The following is a 22,171-nucleotide window of genomic DNA, read 5'->3' on the forward strand; positions in this document are numbered from 1 at the left end:
CAGCGAGAAACATTGTAAGAACTGCACTGGTTTGGGTATGTGTTTGAGGGGGATACGGTGTTAAGCACGCATCATGTGCACGAAATGGAACACTTTGTCGATGTGTGGCATGCTCTAGTAACAGTTTTGGTAGTTAAAGATGGACGCCGCTAGCACTCACAGCTGACACTTTGAAAACTACATGTGGCGCGCTCTGCCCGCCATTTCTGACATTACATGTAGCATGCTATGCCCACCATTTCTGGTATTGCATGTGCTACACTCTAGTTGGGAGTAATGCAATTAAAGCATTGGACACCAGCGCACTCTGCCCGCCATTTCTGAAATTGTATGTGGTGGTGTCCCTGGTAGACGCTTTCAACATCATTAATTTCAATACCATCATGATTAATTTCATACTGTTTTCATTTCCCCCTTACCACCTCCCTACCCACCCAACTTCTACCAGATTCCTACCTCGTCCTCCCCTCCCTTAACCTTCCTCCAGTAGATATAATTTGAATACCCACAGCATTAATTTTGCCCCACTTTATAATTTCAACTCCCCTCCATTCATACTTTTATATACCGTCTTTACTGCTACACTAATCAATTGAATCCATGACCGAATGGATGCGAGTAGCGAGAGTAGGCTTCCGTGGCGCAGTCGATAACGCACTGGGCTGCTGTGCGGGGGCTTTGGGTTCGAATCCCGGGTAAGACATGGATGTAATTTGTGTTGTCTTAATAAAATACATTTTAAAAATAAAATAAAATTACTGATAGTTTAACTTATGAAATAAAATCACAAAAACCCAGTGAAAAAAGTTACTGCCAGGCTTAAAAAAAACCTTCGAACCGTTGCTACAGTAAAAAAAAATCATACACGATGATTTGTACAGGGTTAGACAAACTGAACGGGTATGTTGGTTGACCCATTTAGAAAATATACTGAGCGAAAAGTCCCTAGCTATTTAATATTTTATTATAATTTTTTTTATATTTTGCTTACGTTCTAGCGAAATTTTACCTATAAACCCACACAGTTTTTTGTCACGTGTTTTAAATTTGATATATTTTATTAAAATTTTGTCCCTGATGCACTATTCGTCTTTGCAAGGCAGTGTTAGTTGAAAAGAACGACTTAATTAGTTCTGAACTCTTACAGTTAGAAAAAAGGGAACAATTAGGAAAAAAGGTCAACTTAAACTTAATTAAAAAAAAAAACTTATCGCACTGAGGAAGTTCAAATGCTTTCAAAAACTTCTCTAGGTAGTGTTTATTAAAACGGTGTACTAATTTAATGTAAAACTCTACCAGCTTGTGTGAGAAATAAGACGTAAGGGGAAAATGGAATAAAATTACAAAACTTTTTTTTTGTCTATCAAAACGTTACAAATCGGACTCACATATTGCGCCCTTATTTCTAATACCATAACATCATACTACTTTAACCGGATTTGTGCCTTTTTGTTCAATAAAATGTTATTTTTATTCTTATTTGTTGTGCTTAATTTTTCCTTAGCATCTCATTTTTCACACAAGCTGATAAAGTTGTATACCAGTTAATACACCGTTGAAATAAACAACACCTAGAGAAGTTTTTAAAAGCATTTGAACTTCCTCAACGAGATTAGTTTTTTCCCCTTCAAATTAAGTTGAAGTTAACCCTTTTTTCTAATATTTCCTTTTTTCTAACTTTATGAGTCCAGAACTAATTCTTATTAAATCTTTACATCTAACACTGCCTTGCATAGACGAAGGATTTATCAGGGACCAACTATAAATAAAAAGATATAAATAAAAAGATTACATCTAAAACACACGATAAAAAAACTACAGGTAAAATTTAAAAAAAAATGTTTACAAAATTACAACAAAAATTAAGCCCATAGTGACTTTACGCTCAATTGTGTTTTTTTTATTGGGTCCACCATGTCTTACCATCTACAAATCATCCTATATAAAAATCCAAAATGCAAAAATATTTAAATGATGATGTCTCACGTATACCAAGCACATTGGTAGACTCACTCGATGTGACGTAGAATCATTAAAGCCAGCGAATTCTGTCCCTGACGCAAACTAGCAGCTAGTAGACTCACTCGATGGAAGACAGAGCTGTACTGAGCAAGAACTGCTGTCACTCACGCTTACAGGCAGCTGGTAGGCTCGCTCCATGCGAAAGAGAGCTTAACTGAGCCAGCAAAAGCTGTCTCTTACGCACACAAGAAGCTGGTAAAGTAGCACGATGAAACAAAGGTATGTGTTGAGCTAGCGACTGGTACCTCTTACGCACACAAGTAGTCGGTAGACCATCTAGATGGAAGAGCTGTACTAAGAATACGACTCCTGTCTCGCATGCATACTGGCAGACAGTAGACTCGCTCGATACGAGGTAGGGATATATTGAGCTAGTGACTGCTGTCGCTCACGCACACTAGTAGTTGTTACAGTCACTCTATGGGTTGAAGTTTTGAACAGAGCTAGCTACTGCTGTCTCTCACGCACACTGGCAGATGGTAGACTCGCTCTATAGAAGGGAGGGATATATTGAGCTAGTGACTGCTGTCGCTCACGCACACTAGTAGTTGTTATAGTCACTCTATGGGTTGAAGTTTGGACAGAGCTAGCTACTGCTGTCTCTCACGCACACTGACAGACGGTAGACTCGCTCGGTAGGAGAGAGGGATATATTGAGCTAGTGACTGCTGTTAGACTCACAGGACGGGAGGAAGTTGGGACCGAACCTCTCACGCGCACATACAGTAGACTCAATCTATAGGAGGGAGGGATATATAGAGCTAGTGACTGCTGTTAGACTCACTCGGCGGGAGGAAGTTGGGACCGAATCTCTCACGCGCAAAGACAGTAGACTCGCTCTATAGGAGGGAGGGATATATAGAGCTAGTGACTGCTGTTAGACTCACAGGACGGGAGGAAGTTGGGACCGAACCTCTCACGCGCACATACAGTAGACTCGCTCTATAGGAGGGAGGGATATATAGAGCTAGTGACTGCTGTTAGACTCACTCGGCGGGAGGAAGTTGGGACCGAATCTCTCACGCGCACAGACAGTAGACTCGCTCTATAGGAGGGAGGGATATATAGAGCTAGTGACTGCTGTTAGACTCACGCGGCGGGAGGAAGTTGGGACCGAACCTCTCACGCGCACATACAGTAAACTCGCTCTATAGGAGGTAGGGATATATAGAGCTAGTGACTGCTGTTAGACTCACTCGACGGGAGGAAGTTGGGACCGAACCTCTCACGCGCACATACAGTAGACTCGCTCTATAGGAGGGAGGGATATATAGAGCTAGTGACTGCTGTTAGACTCACGCGGCGGGAGGAAGTTGGGACCGAACCTCTCACGCGCATAGACAGTATACTCGCTCTATAGGAGGGAGGGATATGTTGAGCTAGTGACTGCTGTTAGACTCACTCGACGGGAGGAAGTTGGGACCGAGCCTCTCACGCGCACAGACAGTAGACTCGCTCTATAGGAGGGAGGGATATATAGAGCTAGTGACTGCTGTTAGACTCACAGGACGGGAGGAAGTTGGGACCGAACCTCTCACGCGCACATACAGTAGACTCGCTCTATAGGAGGGAGGGATATATTGAGCTAGTGACTGCTGTTAGACTCACAGGACGGGAGGAAGTTGGGACCGAACCTATCACGCGCACAGACAGTAGACTCGCTCTATAGGAGGGAGGGATATATAGAGCTAGTGACTGCTGTTAGACTCACTCGACGGGAGGAAGTTGGGACCGAGCCTCTCACGCGCACAGACAGTAGACTCGCTCTATAGGAGGGAGGGATATATTGAGCTAGTGACTGCTGTTAGACTCACAGGACGGGAGGAAGTTGGGACCGAGCCTCTCACGCGCACAGACAGTAGACTCGCTCTATAGGAGGGAGGGATATATTGAGCTAGTGACTGCTGTTAGACTCACTCGACGGGAGGAAGTTGGGACCGAGCCTCTCACGCGCACAGACAGTAGACTCGCTCTATAGGAGGGAGGGATATATAGAGCTAGTGACTGCTGTTAGACTCACTCGACGGGAGGAAGTTGGGACCGAGCCTCTCACGCGCACAGACAGTAGACTCGCTCTATAGGAGGGAGGGATATATTGAGCTAGTGACTGCTGTTAGACTCACTCGACGGGAGGAAGTTGGGACCGAGCCTCTCACGCGCACAGACAGTAGACTCGCTCTATAGGAGGGAGGGATATATAGAGCTAGTGACTACTGTTAGACTCACAGGACGGGAGGAAGTTGGGACCGAAACTCTCACGCGCACATACAGTAGACTCGCTCTATAGGAGGGAGGGATATATTGAGCTAGTGACTGCTGTTAGACTCACAGGACGGGAGGAAGTTGGGACCAAACCTCTCACGCGCACAGACAGTAGATTCGCTCTATAGGAGGGAGGGATATATAGAGCTAGTGACTGCTGTTAGACTCACTCGACGGGAGGAAGTTGGGACCGAGCCTCTCACGCGCACAGACAGTAGACTCGCTCTATAGGAGGGAGGGATATGTTGAGCTAGTGACTGCTGTTAGACTCACTCGACGGGAGGAAGTTGGGACCAAGCCTCTCACGCGCACAGACAGTAGACTCGCTCTATAGGAGGGAGGGATATATAGAGCTAGTGACTGCTGTTAGACTCACTCGACGGGAGGAAGTTGGGACCGAGCCTCTCACGCGCACAGACAGTAGACTCGCTCTATAGGAGGGAGGGATATATAGAGCTAGTGACTGCTGTTAGACTCACTCGACGGGAGGAAGTTGGGACCGAGCCTCTCACGCGCACAGACAGTAGACTCGCTCTATAGGAGGGAGGGATATATTGAGCTAGTGACTGCTGTTAGACTCACTCGACGGGAGGAAGTTAGGACCGAGCCTCTCACGCGCACAGACAGTAGACTCGCTCTATAGGAGGGAGGGATATATAGAGCTAGTGACTGCTGTTAGACTCACTCGATGGGAGGAAGATAGGACTGAGCCTCTCACGCGCACAGACAGTAGACTCGCTCTATAGGAGGGAGGGATATATTGAGCTAGTGACTGCTGTTAGACTCACTCGACGGGAGGAAGTTGGGACCGAGCCTCTCACGCGCACAGACAGTAGACTCGCTCTATAGGAGGGAGGGATATATAGAGATAGTGACTGCTGTTAGACTTACGCGGCGGGAGGAAGTTGGGACCGAACCTCTCACGCGCACAGACAGTAGACTCGCTCTATAGGAGGGAGGGATATTTTGAGCTAGTGACTGCTGTTAGACTCACTCGACGGGAGGAAGTTGGGACCGAGCCTCTCACGCGCACAGACAGTAGACTCGCTCTATAGGAGGGAGGGATATATTGAGCTAGTGACTGCTGTTAGACTCACTCGACGGGAGGAAGTTGGGACCGAGCCTCTCACGCGCACAGACAGTAGACTCGCTCTATAGGAGGGAGGGATATATAGAGCTAGTGACTGCTGTTAGACTCACTCGACGGGAGGAAGTTGGGACCGAGCCTCTCACGCGCACAGACAGTAGACTCGCTCTTTAGGAGGGAGGGATATATTGAGCTAGTGACTGCTGTTAGACTCACTCGACGGGAGGAAGTTGGGACCGAGCCTCTCACGCGCACAGACAGTAGATTTGCTCTATAGGAGGGAGGGATATATTGAGCTAGTGACTGCTGTTAGACTCACTCGACGGGAGGAAGTTGGGACCGAACCTCTCACGCGCACAGACAGTAGACTCGCTCTATAGGAGGGAGGGATATATTGAGCTAGTGACTGCTGTTAGACTCACTCGACGGGAGGAAGTTGGGACCGAGCCTCTCACGCGCACAGACAGTAGACTCGCTCTATAGGAGGGAGGGATATATAGAGCTAGTGACTGCTGTTAGACTCACTCGACGGGAGGAAGTTGGGACCGAGCCTCTCACGCGCACAGACAGTAGACTCGCTCTATAGGAGGGAGGGATATATTGAGCTAGTGACTGCTGTTAGACTCACTCGACGGGAGGAAGTTGGGACCGAGCCTCTCACGCGCACAGACAGTAGACTCGCTCTATAGGAGGGAGGGATATATTGAGCTAGTGACTGCTGTTAGACTTACTCGACGGGAGGAAGTTGGGACCGAGCCTCTCACGCGCACAGACAGTAGACTCGCTCTATAGGAGGGAGGGATATATTGAGCTAGTGACTGCTGTTAGACTCACTCGACGGGAGGAAGTTGGGACCGAGCCTCTCACGCGCAGAGACAGTAGACTCGCTCTATAGGAGGGAGGGATATATTGAGCTAGTGACTGCTGTTAGACTCACCCGACGGGAGGAAGTTTAGGACCGAGCCTCTCACGCGCACAGACAGTAGACTCGCTCTATAGGAGGGAGGGATATATTGAGCTAGTGACTGCTGTTAGACTCACGCGGCGGGAGGAAGTTGGGACCGAACCTCTCACGCGCACAGACAGTAGACTCGCTCTATAGGAGGGAGGGATATATTGAGCTAGTGACTGCTGTTAGACTCACTCGACGGGAGGAAGTTGGGACCGAGCCTCTCACGCGCACATACAGTAGACTCGCTCTATAGGAGGGAGGGATATATTGAGCAAGTGACTGCTGTTAGACTCACTCGACGGGAGGAAGTTGGGACCGAGCCTCTCACGCGCACAGACAGTAGACTCGCTCTATAGGAGGGAGGGATATATAGAGCTAGTAACTGCTGTTAGACTCACTCGACGGGAGGAAGTTTGGACCGAGCCTCTCACGCGCACAGACAGTAGACTCGCTCTATAGGAGGGAGGGATATATTGAGCTAGTGACTGCTGTTAGACTCACTCGACGGGAGGAAGTTGGGACCGAGCCTCTCACGCGCACAGACAGTAGACTCGCTCTGTAGGAGGGAGGGATATATTGAGCTAGTGACTGCTGTTAGACTCACTCGACGGGAGGAAGTTGGGACCGAGCCTCTCACGCGCACAGACAGTAGACTCGCTCTATAGGAGGGAGGGATATATTGAGCTAGTGACTGCTGTTAGACTCACTCGACGGGTTGAAGTTGGGACCGAGCCTCTCACGCGCACAGACAGTAGACTCGCTCTATAGGAGGGAGGGATATATTGAGCTAGTGACTGCTGTTAGACTCACTCGATGGGAGGAAGTTAGGACCGAGCCTCTCACCCGCACAGACAGTAGACTCGCTCTATAGGAGGGAGGGATATATTGAGCTAGTGACTGCTGTTAGACTCACTCTACGGGAGGAAGTTGGGACCGAGCCTCTCACGCGCACAGACAGTAGACTCGCTCTATAGGAGGGAGGGATATATAGAGCTTGTGACTGCTGTTAGACTCACTCGACGGGAGGAAGTTGGGACCGAGCCTCTCACGCGCACAGACAGTAGACTCGCTCTATAGGAGGGAGGGATATATTGAGCTAGTGACTGCTGTTAGACTCACAGGACGGGAGGAAGTTGGGACCGAACCTCTCACGCGCACATTAAGTAGACTCGCTCTATAGGAGCGAGGGATATATAGAGCTAGTGACTGCTGTTAGACTCACTCGACGGGAGGAAGTTGGGACCGAGCCTCTCACGCGCACAGACAGTAGACTCGCTCTATAGGAGGGAGGGATATATTGAGCTAGTGACTGCTGTTAGACTCACTCAGCGGGAGGAAGTTGGGACCGAATCTCTCACGCGCACAGACAGTAGACTCGCTCTATAGGAGGGAGGGATATGTTGAGCTAGTGACTGCTGTTAGACTCACGCGGCGGGAGGAAGTTGGGACCGAACATCTCACGCGCACAGACAGTAGACTCGCTCTATAGGAGGGAGGGATATGTTGAGCTAGTGACTGCTGTTAGACTCACTCGGCGGGAGGAAGTTGGGACCGAACATCTCATGCGCACAGACAGTAGACTCGCTCTATAGGAGGGAGGGATATATAGAGCTAGTGACTGCTGTTAGACTCACGCGGCGGGAGGAAGTTGGGACCGAACCTCTCACGCGCACATACAGTAGACTCGCTCTATAGGAGGTAGGGATATATTGAGCTAGTGACTGCTGTTAGACTCACTCAGCGGGAGGAAGTTGGGACCGAATCTCTCACGCGCACAGACAGTAGACTCGCTCTATAAGAGGGAGGGATATGTTGAGCTAGTGACTGCTGTTAGACTCACTCGGCGGGAGGAAGTTGGGACCGAACCTCTCACGCGCACAGACAGTAGACTCGCTCTATAGGAGGGAGGGATATATTGAGCTAGTGACTGCTGTTAGACTCACTCAGCGGGAGGAAGTTGGGACCGAATCTCTCACGCGCACAGACAGTAGACTCGCTCTATAGGAGGGAGGGATATGTTGAGCTAGTGACTGCTGTTAGACTCACGCGGCGGGAGGAAGTTGGGACCTAACATCTCACGCGCACAGACAGTAGACTCGCTCTATAGGTGGGAGGGATATATAGAGCTAGTGACTGCTGTTAGACTCACGCGGCGGGAGGAAGTTGGGACCGAACATCTCACGCGCACAGACAGTAGACTCGCTCTATAGGTGGGAGGGATATATAGAGCTAGTGACTGCTGTTAGACTCACTCGGCGGGAGGAAGTTGGGACCGAACCTCTCACGCGCACATACAGTAGACTCGCTCTATAGGAGGGAGGGATATGTTGAGCTAGTGACTGCTGTTAGACTCACTCGGCGGGAGGAAGTTGGGACCGAACCTCTCACGCGCAGAGACAGTAGACTCGCTCTATAGGAGGGAGGGATATATAGAGCTAGTGACTGCTGTTAGACTCACTCGGCGGGAGGAAGTTGGGACCGAGCCTCTCACGCGCACATACAGTAGACTCGCTCTATAGGAGGGAGGGATATGTTGAGCTAGTGACTGCTGTTAGACTCACTCGGCGGGAGGAAGTTGGGACCGAACCTCTCACGCGCACATACAGTAGACTCGCTCTATAGGAGGGAGGGATATATAGAGCTAGTGACTGCTGTTAGACTCACTCGGCGGGAGGAAGTTGGGACCGAACCTCTCACGCGCACATACAGTAGACTCGCTCTATAGGAGGGAGGGATATGTTGAGCTAGTGACTGCTGTTAGACTCACTCGGCGGGAGGAAGTTGGGACCGAACCTCTCACGCGCACATACAGTAGACTCGCTCTATAGGAGGGAGGGATATATAGAGCTAGTGACTGCTGTTAGACTCACTCGGCGGGAGGAAGTTGGGACCGAACATCTCACGCGCACAGACAGTAGACTCGCTCTATAGGTGGGAGGGATATGTTGAGCTAGTGACTGCTGTTAGACTCACTCGGCGGGAGGAAGTTGGGACCGAACCTCTCACGCGCACATACAGTAGACTCGCTCTATAGGAGGGAGGGATATGTTGAGCTAGTGACTGCTGTTAGACTCACTCGGCGGGAGGAAGTTGGGACCGAACCTCTCACGCGCACAGACAGTAGACTCGCTCTATAGGAGGGAGGGATATATAGAGCTAGTGACTGCTGTTAGACTCACTCGGCGGGAGGAAGTTGGGACCGAGCCTCTCACGCGCACATACAGTAGACTCGCTCTATAGGAGGGTGGGATATGTTGAGCTAGTGACTGCTGTTAGACTCACGCGGCGGGAGGAAGTTGGGACCGAACATCTCACGCGCACAGACAGTAGACTCGCTCTATAGGTGGGAGGGATATATAGAGCTAGTGACTGCTGTTAGACTCACTCGGCGGGAGGAAGTTGGGACCGAACCTCTCACGCGCACATACAGTAGACTCGCTCTATAGGAGGGAGGGATATGTTGAGCTAGTGACTGCTGTTAGACTCACTCGGCGGGAGGAAGTTGGGACCGAACCTCTCACGCGCACATACAGTAGACTCGCTCTATAGGAGGGAGGGATATATAGAGCTAGTGACTGCTGTTAGACTCACTCGGCGGGAGGAAGTTGGGACCGAACCTCTCACGCGCACATACAGTAGACTCGCTTTATAGGAGGGAGGGATATGTTGAGCTAGTGACTGCTGTTAGACTCACTCGGCGGGAGGAAGTTGGGACCGAACCTCTCACGCGCACATACAGTAGACTCGCTCTATAGGAGGGAGGGATATGTTGAGCTAGTGACTGCTGTTAGACTCACTCGACGGGAGGAAGTTGGGACCGAGCCTCTCACGCGCACATACAGTAGACTCGCTCTATAGGAGTGTGGGATATGTTGAGCTAGTGACTGCTGTTAGACTCACTCGGCGGGAGGAAGTTGGGACCGAACCTCTCACGCGCACATACAGTAGACTCGCTCTATAGGAGGGAGGGATATGTTGAGCTAGTGACTGCTGTTAGACTCACTCGACGGGAGGAGGTTGGGACCGAACCTCTCATGCGCGGCGGGCACTCACCTGAGCGGGGGAGGCGCACCGTGCGACCAGAAGCGCCCAGGCGAACAAGCTCCAGCGCGCGGCAGCCATGATGTCAGGGCCAAGGAGCGCCCGCTGCCTTTTATTGGCTGCAGTGGGCTGTGACGCGCCGCGGCGGCGGGAGCATCAGCCGTGGCCGGAACTGGGCTGATTGTGTTCCCGGTTCGTCGCCCATTCGCCCGTTCGCCCATGCGCCCAGGCTTCCTCACCTCTGCGCGATCAGCTCTGATGCACGCCATTGTGTTGAATCCTCTTCATTTGCAACATCTCAGCTCTCCGTGTACGGCACTTCGTAGGGGAGACCTAAGATGCACATAAAGTTCTACCATTCCCGATTACACCCGATCAATTTACCTTCGGTCAACTTCGGGATTTGTTTTATTTTTGCGCAGGAAAAATGAATTCAAATATTAAAGGTGGTCGGTTAGGTTAAAACACTATGGACGGTTAGTTAGGTTAGTATAGCTACATTAAAATAAACAGAGAAATGTAAATATATATAAATAAACTTGAGGTTGGCAGAAGGTGAATTGTTCGGGTGTAATCGGGAATGGTAGAACATTATGTGCATCTTAGGATTCCCCACTTCGTAGGAGCAATTTCGCGAATGGAACGGAATTAGCATGAAACGGGAATGGGTAACCACCGTGCTGCCATCTGTCGCAGTTCGCGCAAACCAAAGTTCACAAAGCCAAATGTCAACTTTATAGTATTAACTGTTTAATGAATTTTTACAAGGTGGGCAGTATTTTAGTAAAATTCATTGTCGAAAATAAGCTCTAAAGCCGGAGTTTAGTATTTTTAAAACTTCTTTTTTTTTCTCGCTTTTATCGGAGCCGTTTCTTTATATAGTTTAAAATTTCGCTATGCAAATGGAATGAATCAATAGTCGACGTAGCTGCTTCGGCAACGCATTCTAGCGGTGGGTGCGGAAACTACGAGTGATTTGCGTCAAGAAATGTAGTTGAATAAACAATTTGTGTATATATTTACCACGTTCGGTATTATTTTAAAGAATTCTACTTTAAATTTCGTGTCCGGGTTCTGTATTATAAGTGTATTTGCAACATAAGAACACGTGAATTTTCTTGTTACTGAGGTTAGATCCCTGGCGACTGATTTGCTGGCATGGTTTTCTTTATCCCTGATTCCGTTTTCTCCGTATCAACAGTGAGGCCTTTCACGCCAAAATATGTAAGGAAAATTGGCATATTCATTTCGTGACATTCAAATTACGTTCCCTTTATGCAGTTTGTTCTGTTGGCCTACAGCTGATGTGGTTCACACTGTGCCAATAGTAATGTGAACGAAAACATTAAACTGCCAAATCATGTGTAACACAGTCGAGAATCTCACAAAACCTGCAGATAAAAACCAGACAACTGTGGTATGACAATAAAGACTGTAGAGGGAGTGCAGTCTACAACAGTTATACAATACAGACTCTCGAGTAAGTGCAGTTTTCAGTGACTCGACAATGTACATTGTAGAGACGGTTCAGTCTACAAGACATAGATCAGTATTATACTGTTGAGAAAGTGCAGACTTCAGTGGTCCGACAATATAGAATGTTGAAGAGGTGCAGTCTACAAGAGCTCGATAATGTAGACTGTAGGGAAGAGCAGTCTACAAGAGCTCAACAACGTACTCTGTAAAGAAAGTGCTGTCATTAGTGGCTCTACATTGTAGAATGTAGAAATAATGCAGTCTACAAGTGCTCGACAACATACACTATAGATGAAGTGCAGTCTTAGGTGGCTCAATAATGTAGAATGTAAAGTAAGTGCAGTCTATATGAGCTCTACAATGTAGACTGTAGAAGACGATCAGACAACAAGATCTCGACAACGTACACTGTAGAGGAAGTGCTGTCTATAAGAACTTGACAATGTAGACTATAGAAGATGAGAAGTAAAAAAGAGCTCGACTACGTACACTGTAGAGGAAGTGCAGTCCTAAGTGGATCGATAATGTAGACTGTAGAGGAAAGGCAGTCAACAAGAGCTCGGAAAAGTACACTATAGAGGAAGTGAAGTCTCAAGTGGCTCAACAATGTAGAATGTAGAGTAAGTGCAGTCTACAAGATCTTGGGAATTTGGACTAGAGGAAGAGCAATGTAACAGTGCTCGACAACGTACACTGTAGAAGAGCTGTCTTAAGCGGCTAACAATGTAGACTGTAGAGGAATAGCAGTCTACAAGAGCTACACAACGTACACTGTAGAGGAAGTGCAAACTTTAGTGGCTCGACAATCTTTAATGTACAGGGAGTCAGTCTACAAGAGCTCGACAATGTAGTCTGTAGAGGAAGAGCAGTCTACAAGAGCTCGACAGCGTACTCTGTAGAGGATGGAGGATGTGCAGTCTTAATGGCTTGACAGTGTAGACTGTAGAGAAAATGCAATCTTAAGTGGTTTGACAATGTAGACTGTAGAGGAAGTGCAGTCTAAAAGTGTTCAACAACGTACACTGTAGAAGAAGTGCAGTCTTTAGTGGCTTATGTATAATTTAGAGGAAGTGCATTAATAATATTGACATAGGTGACAATTGGTAACTAAAACGATTTTTGAAGAAGACTAGAAGGCCCTGTAGCCCATGATCGAGTATATACTATTTACGTTTTAGAAAAATCTCTATCCCAAAATAAAGGAATAGTAAACTGGAGTTTTAATGTCTAACAGTCTTACATTAAAATGACTAAAATAAATATAATCGTGTGCATTACAGATCACACCAAAGGTGATGCAGTAGTGGTTCATAAAAACGACGCCTTACTGACAGGAAACAGATGAACAATAGTATTGTATCTCCTGATAAAAGAATTCGAGAGAGCTCTCGATGTAACTGACTGTTGAAAGAACGCCAGGAAAAAAAAAAAAGAATTTCAAGTATTTTTATTTTGAAGATAATTTATACGATTCACTTGCTGGGAAGTTCAACATCCGATAAAATCAATCAGCCGAATTACAATTCGTATGGAAAAAACTTGATAGATTAATTAAGATCCTATCACACAGTCAAATATTTGTCTCCAAATATATTTGACAATAGAGTTGGAGGGGTGGCGTTTGAATGGGTCTGTCAGAAAATGCCAAATCTCCACTTTTTAACTTACTCTATTATATCAATACACTCTAGTGACACCGACTCATGCTATTCGTAAAAATATAATTACTATATTGCTTCTGTATCGCTCCAATGCGCAGTAGCCAGATCAGAGTTTATTGGAAATGGCCACGTGGTAAGAGAAATATCCTTTATTTTATCTCCTGAAATATTTCATTTGTAGGAGATGTAACCATTTCAAACAGATTGATTCACTTGGGAAATGTAACTACGCTGAATGTACCTTTTAATGGGAATAAACTACACTTAAAAACTGACACTATGTTAGATATGCCCTGGAAGGAGAATGACTCAATTCTGTAAACACAACTTGGCCGAATGAAGGATAAGGATTGCATTTGGGAATAGCAATTAGGCTGAATAAGTTCTGGAGCAGGGAATGACTTTCAGAAACTGCAAATAGACTAACTGTGCCTACTCATTGAAGAAGTACTACATTTTGAAACCGTAATTAGGCTGAATGTGCACTGAAGTAGAAAAGGACTATATTTCGAAATGCATTTAGGCTAAATGTAACCCGATACGATAAAGAACCAAATTAAGAAACTGCGCTTAGGAAAATTTACCATAGAGTCGGGAAGGGCTACATTTGGAAACTACAACTACGCTAAATAAACCCTGGAGTGAAAAAAAAAACACTGGAGTTGGAAGAAAGTTATTAGGGAATAGCAAATACAGTAAATGTGTCCAGGATCGTCTAAGGGTTATATTTAGAAATTCCAAATAGGCTTAATTGGTCCAATAGTGGTAAATGACTACATTTGTGAACTGCAATTGACGTAAGTAGTTTTTCAATGTGAAAGAAAAAAAAATGGTAACTGCAACTGGAGTGAATACTCTTTGACGTTGGGTTGAACTACATTTTGGAACGGCAACTAATGGGAGTATGAAAGGAAATCTGGGAAATGCAACTAGACAGAATGTGCTCTGGAGTGGGGAATGACTACATTCGGGAAATTCTACTAGGCTCAATGTGTCCTGTAGTCAAGAAGGACTGTATCAAAAGAATGCAACTAGGCTAAATGTGCCTTGGTGTGAAAAACAACCTACCTTTATGAACTAAAACTATGCGGAATGAGCCCTGAAGTGAGAATGCAACTAGGCTAAATGTGCCCGAGAGTGGTAAGGGACTACATCAGGTAAATTGAACTAGTCTGCCAGCACCCTAGAGTGGGGGAGGACTATATTTGGGGAATGCGACTAGGGCTGGTGTTACCTGGAGTTGGGATGGTACCTCCCAGGAGCCAGAGAGCTAATTTGCTGCTACTTCAATCGCACGGCTGATAACAAGGCGCAGCGGTGTGTGGAGTGTTCACCGGACATGCTCCAGCTGGTAGCAGATAACAGGGCGAGGAAGTTCCGATAAGAGCAGTTCGATGAGCTCGTCGCCTGACCCGCGACTCGGCCGACCAACTGCAGATACGCCCCACAGCGAGCCCATGTGCAACACGCAACAAGTACTTCGCACAGATATGCCGGATTATTGCGAATTTATATACTGCATTTCTTTAACAGGGCTAGACGCGACTCCAAACTGAGTTTTAAATGTGAAGTAAGTATAGCAAAGTTAATAAAACATTACTTCTTTTTTTTTTCTGTACTTAACCAAAGTGGGTAAAATCTGAATGTAATGTAACACTTTGATATGTAGGCTATAAATTGAGCTTAAAAAGATTTTTCGTTAAACTCAGGAACCATGGTGACTATCGAGCTATAACATTTTCACTAGCTTGCCAGATTTTTTTAATGACTTAATTCAATGTATAGTAAGCTAATTTTAACGTAATTAATTTTGAAACTGTCATCAAAATCTATAATCTAGTATTTTAAAACCTGAATCACTAAAGCTTATTTTAAAAAAAAAAACTTTAAATGTAATTCTATGTAGGTAAAATCAGACCTCTTGAGCTGAAATTCCTGCTATTTCACCGAGGGAAAAAAGTTTGGAACGAGAGATTAACTTCTCGCGTTATTTAAAATGTAGATCGTTCCCAAAATAAAAAATAGAGACAGACTAATATAAAAATGTACTAAGTAAAATAAAAATGCTGTATCACTTAATGCATTGTGAAGTTATTCTGCTCTTCATAGAGAAATGATTACTCTACAACAATGTCCGGAACAGTTAGAAAAATTTGTTAAAGTATAAATTCCGCTTTAAAATGCTCATTGACAGCACTGTAGCGTGAATAAATACGTCATAAATGTTATCATTACTATTACTATGCAGTAATCACATTTTTTGAAGACAAAAGTTTATTATCTGCTTGGGTGACTGCGGTGTTTAGACACATGTGAAGTGTATTACTAATGACAATGAATTAACATCGTGTGGTGCAACCTTTTTATATGTCAGCTGTTGTAATACAAGTATGTTTCAATCACCCACCAAAAATAAGTAATTTAATGTCAGATTAGATTTTCAAGTCTTTGTACCAGGTGACAACTGGTCAAGCAACAAACTGATGGTTTGTGTGAATCACAAGGAGATAGCTGTTCAAAGTTTAACATGGTAGAGTTGGTTGTTGACTTAACAAGCAAACCTGACTATGTTGTATGTCAATTAAAAGAACTTAGAGAAGAAAATAGCCTGTTTGAAGCCACGATTGAAAGTGTTTAAACTGTTTCAAATGTGAATTATATGAGCAGTGTCATTCATTGGTACAGTGTCAGACAAAACTGCATCTAGTTCCACTAATCTGCAGCATCATAAAAATTTCAGTGAGGTTGTCAGAAATCAACATGGAAAAGTGAGGAACACATTGGCCATACAGATGGCAGTGGTGCAAACGAAACCAGTCAGCAGTTTTCTGGCCCACTTCGCGACCCCTTTCCATGTTCCAGGCAAACAGAAGTGCATCTCACGAGGGTTCTGGCGCCAAACATTCTGCTGATGCAAGAGCTGAAGAGGATGGTTTACGTGAAGTTCGCAGCTGGTGAAGAATTTATGCAACTGCAAAAATCCTTCAATAACATGAGCAGCTCCGTAAGCGTGCCCAGATGGAAGTACGCAACAGTGAAAATTTTAAAACTGTTGCAAAACCAGTTAGGCTCACTAACGCGTTGTTTGTTTCTCGCTTTGCTCTTGACGTTCAACAATCGGACATCACGACTCACATCAATAGTGAATTGAACCTTCAACAGCTCCATGTAACAAAACTTTAAACCAAACATGATTCCTACTCTTCTTTTCTATAGCTGTGGCTGAAGGAGACTGGCGGAATTAATAATACAGTTACCTGGCCGGCAGGTTGTCTCAAACCCATTTTTTGGACGACTAAAGCCTGACCAAATATACGTTTATCTTCTTCACAGTTTACAGGATCAGCTATAACCGTGTCCACAACATATGCGCATTAAGGGGCCCGCCTACCTGGTCACACACACGGTGTGCAGAGCTTCAGGAAAAACAACGCGATTTCAAAACTACTCAAGATATCCGAGTGGGGTATGTTTACGAAAAGCATTTAAGAGTTCGCTGAGGCCCGAAAAGTACTTTTAATTTTGGATCATGTTTTTAAACTGTATTTCTAGAAGAGTTAAAATGGCTGAAACACATGTTTTCAGAGTAATTTTTAGGTGTAAAAAAAGTGGTATAGATTCTTGAAAGCACTTAAGGGGCTTGCGTTACACCTTTATCTTCATTTCCCCGTAATATAAAAATATGGTCACCGCACAAATTTCACAGTTATCAATTGACGACGAGAAGACTGCGCGCCAGTTCAGAGCCTTGAGCTTAGAGGCGATACCGCGCTAGAAATACCATCGAGCGTCGCGCTTATCATCCCGCCTCACTAACACACATACACCCCTGACGAGGCGGGCCCCTTAAGGGGATATCGGAGGGGGCACCATCATTAATATAGTTTTCAAATGACTGCAAGTAGGAGGGATTTACATCTTATTATCAGAATGTCCGTGGTCCTAACTATTTTTTAAAAATTTAAGTGCATATCCTGTTATATGTTGAACATAAAATTGGTTCACTCCTGAAAGTAATAGCTGTCATTATTTTTCTGAAAATTGCACTGTACTCAGAGAAGTTTGAGATCAAAACTTACGAATTTATCTCGTGGTGGTGAAGTACTCCCCCCCATCGAAATAAAAATTAAAGTTTAAGTACACTCGCCCCTCGAAGTACGGCATGATTTAAAGTAGCGTGGTCATAGATTCGAAGTAGCGCTTTTTTCTTTTGCATTAATTTTTATTTCCATGAGTGCAGAATGGCAACAGCATTTGTGTAACATCAAATACACTGCAATGAATTAATAATGTGATGAATCAACAAACAATAGTTTGCCTTTTTCTTAATAGCTATTGATTTTCTTCATTGAGTATTTATTTCCGACGACCCCCGAGTGTTCAGCCATTCCGCATGTCAGCGGTAGCTCTGGAGAGAAAAGGCATAAGCTTTCAGGGTTAGTTTACCTTGCTCGTACTAGGATGCGCTAGTGGCATCATGGCAATGGCAGACACTCATTTAGTAAACAGAGTCGGGAATTACGTTCACAGGTTAGTTTTCTCTGCTTGTCTGTCAATTTATTTTATCTGTTTATTGAGTGAGTGAGCTTTTTGAATAACTGTGAATCTGCATTTTGCTGTGATGGAATCTTTAATTGTTGTTAAGTCAACTGCATTCATAATGAAGAGACAAGCCTCTATTCAAAACCTTTTTACAAAGAAACAGTGTGTGACAGTGTTATTGACAGTGTTAGCGACAGCACTGTTAGTGACAAGACTGAAGTTGACTGTGCCAGTAACAATGTTTCTTTTGGTGTCACAAATACCAGTACTGTTGATTCAGACCCAGTTGCGGGGGACATTAACCAAGTAATAAAAAATATCTATGATATAGGAAACTATTGTCAAAGCAATTCCATTCGCTCATTAACAAATGAAGGAAATATTTCGCTTGTAGAAAATGTTTGGAAATCTCAATCTGTATATAAATTTACTTCTACTTCTATTAGTTCCAGTTTAAACCATACTAGATCTTTTCAAATGAAATGGCTAGAAGAATTTGCGTAGTTAGCTTATCCCAAAGAAAAATATAGACATTTTTGTAAATATTGCGTAATATTTTCTGACTCTAAAAGTGTAGAAAAAGGAGATCACCATGCAACAGGGGCATTAGTAACACAGGCTTTAAGTCATTTGAAAAAGCCAAGGAAATGTTTCGCCCACATGGAAATTGCACATATCATAAAACATCAGTTCTGATTGCTGAAAACACAAAAACCATTGTTACGAAAAACAAAGTGTTATCAATTAGGTCAATGCTCAAAGAAGATTGAATACAGATAAAAAAAAGACTGATCCCTATAATACGAACTATAAGATTTTGCGTAAGGCAGCAAATAGCATTAAGAGGTCATCGTGACGGTGCACAAATAGGCCTAGAAGAACCAGAAAAAAATTGATGGAAATTTTCGATCACTGCTGAGATACAGAGCTAAAAGTGCTAACAGCTAACAGTGCTGACAACTAACATTAAAGACCAATTGATGAACCGTGGTGGAAGGAGCATGTACACAAGTTCTTTTTTTCAAAACGAGCTCATTAACATATTTGGTCATTTAATCCAATCTCGAATTGTGACAAATGTTCGGAAGTATATTTTTTATTCAGTTTCAGCAGATTAAACTGCTAACATTAGCTAAATAGAACAGTTTTCTCTTTGTGTACATTATGTTCAAGACCAATCATAAAAAATTAGAGATTTCCTAACCTTTGTCCTCGTTTTTGATGTTACTGGTGGTTCAGGCTCAACTAACACAGTGTTAGAGACCTTGTCAAGTTTAGGATTTGACTTAAAGAAAATAAGAGGTCAAGGATACGATTATGCTGCCACGATGAGAGGGCAATTCAGAGGATTTGTCGGATGCAAGTAACATTCCTTCTATAAGAAATTGTATGGGCGTTATCAAAGAAGTCTGCGGATTCTTCCATGTCACCCAAAAACACTGAAATACTGAAATAAACGATATCTGACTGCAGTCCTGAAGGGAAAAAAAAAACTTATTTCACCATGTGAAACCCGATGTGTGGAAAGGTACGATTCGGTGCTTTTATTTAAAGATATTTTAGAATAAATCCTTCTCTCTCTTTTGAAAATAGAAGAAAAATCAAGCACCTCAGCACCTAAGGCACATGCTCTACGTAGTTCAATCAATTTCAATTTCTTGTCAATATTTTTCTTTTGAGACGGATGCTGTCAACTACACATAACTTGTCTGAGAAGCTTAAATAAATCTTTCTCAAGCCATAGCAAATGTTACAAGTGTATTTGATCTGCTCTTGAAACAAAGGGTAAATGCTAATGACAACTTTGAAATCCTGTATGTTCAAGTAAAGGAATTCACTGCAAAACTCGACATTAAAGAAGAGATTCCAAGAGTCTGTCGCCTTCAAACAGCCCGCAACAATGTCCTTTACAGAACAGAAGAAGAATACTATCAACGAGCTGTTTATGTACCTTACCTGGATGATTTTTGTAATTCACTGAAGGAATGCTTTGAATGTCACAAGAAAACAGTTGCATCCTTAAAACACGTCCTTCCAAAAGTTTGTACCAAAACAGATTTTCGGTTCATTGGAAGCTGCTTTCAATTTCTACGAAGAAGATTTGTCACATTAAGAGGTCATGCAAAGTGAATTTGTGTTGCGGAAAGAAAGTCAATTAATTTGAGAGATGCCTTAAGTTGTAGCATAGGTTTAGCAAAGAAGTCAGTATCTGGTTGGATAGCATCAGCCTTATTTTTAGCAGCTTTAAAGCACACTCAAAACTTAATCAAATGTAGTATAGGTGAGCATATATAAATTCTGTTTGACGATCACGGTAGCCATAAAAGTCTGGAAACCATACTTCTCTGCAAGGAGAATGGGATTGTTTTTGTCACTTTCCCTCCTAACTGCACACGTTTACTACAACCCTTGATGCATGTATGTACCATTGAAGAGTTATCTGAAATTCCTTTCAATAGCTAGCTTTCTGCTAATCACGGGGAAAACGTGTCTGTATATGGACAGAAAAAGCATATCAGAAAGCTTTCTCAATGGAGAATATTTTCTCAGGGTTCAAAAAGTGTAGGATTCTACCTTATGACAGGAATGTGTTCACAAAAGATGACTCTGCTCCTGCAAGTATTAGGCCTCTTTCCAGTAAGCCTTCTTCAGTAGATTCAATGGTGCATGACTAGGAAAATCCAGAAATAAATGCACACATACAAACACACAGTATATGCGCATTAATGCTGCCTACAACTACCTCCACTCTGATCATTTGTACCTTTTACCATCTTTCTTGAACAACTCAAAGGCGGGTGTTCAATTTTTGTTCAATTTTTGAGGATTTTATTTTTACCTTATGCTCCACTGTATGTTGCGACGAAGTGAGCTCTTTGGAAATAAGAACTACGCCGCAATACCTCTCGTGTAAACTGCCCAAACAAGCTGAAAACACGGTGCTTTAGTCATTTTCCATACTTTTTTTTTTTTAATGCTAATAATACGATCGATGTAAATAATTCACATCATACATGTTTATAAATTTAATAAAAACTTTTGTTTTCTTAGGAACATTGTAAGCTGAGAAAACAGTCAAGATGAAAATACCAATTTTAAAGACAATTTGAATGAAAGTCCCTTTAAGGAACACAAGTCTTCATACATACCTTGTTTTCTAACACTTTTCTTTTTCTTTCAGAATACATATTTGAATTGAATTCCTGCATAACGCTGCCATAATGGAATCGTTCTTTTGTTTCATCAAGAGTATTAGGCAGAGTTATTTTGTAGGCAGAGATGTAGCAACATTGCCAAGTTGAAGAAGTCCTCACCACGAAGATCTGTTTTCGTGGTCCAGCCACCTCCCCTTCTTTCCCCATCATAGTGCTGTGACGTCACTTTGTTTGGGCTCCACCCCTCTTATGCTTGGCGCAGTGGTGCCTGCGTAAGGCATAAGTACGGGTGTCGGTGAGGCCTCCGCCTTCTTTCGGGCCTGAATTTTGAATCAAGCGTTTGTAGTTACTATTAGACGGGAGCCTCACCCTTGCTTGGCCGAGTTCAACCTTAAGTTTCCAGTTTAGTATTTTCCATATCTAAAATTTAACTTAACACTAAAAATAAAATCGTGATGATTGTCAAAAACTATCCATACAATTTAACCGGGGGACTAGATATTTATTTTATCTATATAGATTATAATAATTTTAATGATATTGATGCAGTATTATTCCAGTAGATTTGGTTTGTTTAAAATCAGTGTAAACATACCCGTGTGATTTAATAAACTTCAATACAATCACACAATAATGTATAATTCTCGCTTCGATAATTTTCGTGATGATCAAAACAGGTGTTGCTCTCATCTTCTACGAAAGATTTTCTAAATGAGTTGTTTATGTGTAGGTTGGAATTTCCACACTTTTTTTTTAAAGCTAGATGATTTATAAGGTATTTTGTACATTTATTTACATCGACTCTCTTATCAGTAACAATGCTGTAGTTTGCATTTTTCACATAATCATATAATTTAAGTAATTCACTAGTTTTTGACGTGATAACGCCAGCTGCACGCACGAAAAAGCATGACTCATTGTCACGTTCCGCCTGAGCCGAGAGTGCTAGAAAATCTTCTATAGGGGAGCAGGG

At 43.7% G+C, this 22,171-nt stretch overlaps 1 protein-coding gene across 1 annotated transcript in view; it reads right to left on the minus strand.

Annotated features, from left to right (window-relative positions):
* LOC134529910 (uncharacterized) overlaps positions 1 to 10,664 on the minus strand; it is a 34,445-nt gene extending 23,781 nt beyond the window's left edge. The window contains exon 1 of the mRNA XM_063364467.1: positions 10,377 to 10,664. Within this exon, the coding sequence (XP_063220537.1) occupies positions 10,377 to 10,445 (69 nt within the window). The 5' untranslated portion in view covers positions 10,446 to 10,664. The remainder of the gene's footprint in view (positions 1 to 10,376) is intronic.
* Between the last annotated feature and the right edge of the window lie 11,507 nt (positions 10,665 to 22,171).

Source organism: Bacillus rossius, chromosome 2 (genome assembly GCF_032445375.1).
Source record: "Bacillus rossius redtenbacheri isolate Brsri chromosome 2, Brsri_v3, whole genome shotgun sequence".
Taxonomy (NCBI): Eukaryota; Metazoa; Arthropoda; class Insecta; order Phasmatodea; family Bacillidae; genus Bacillus; species Bacillus rossius.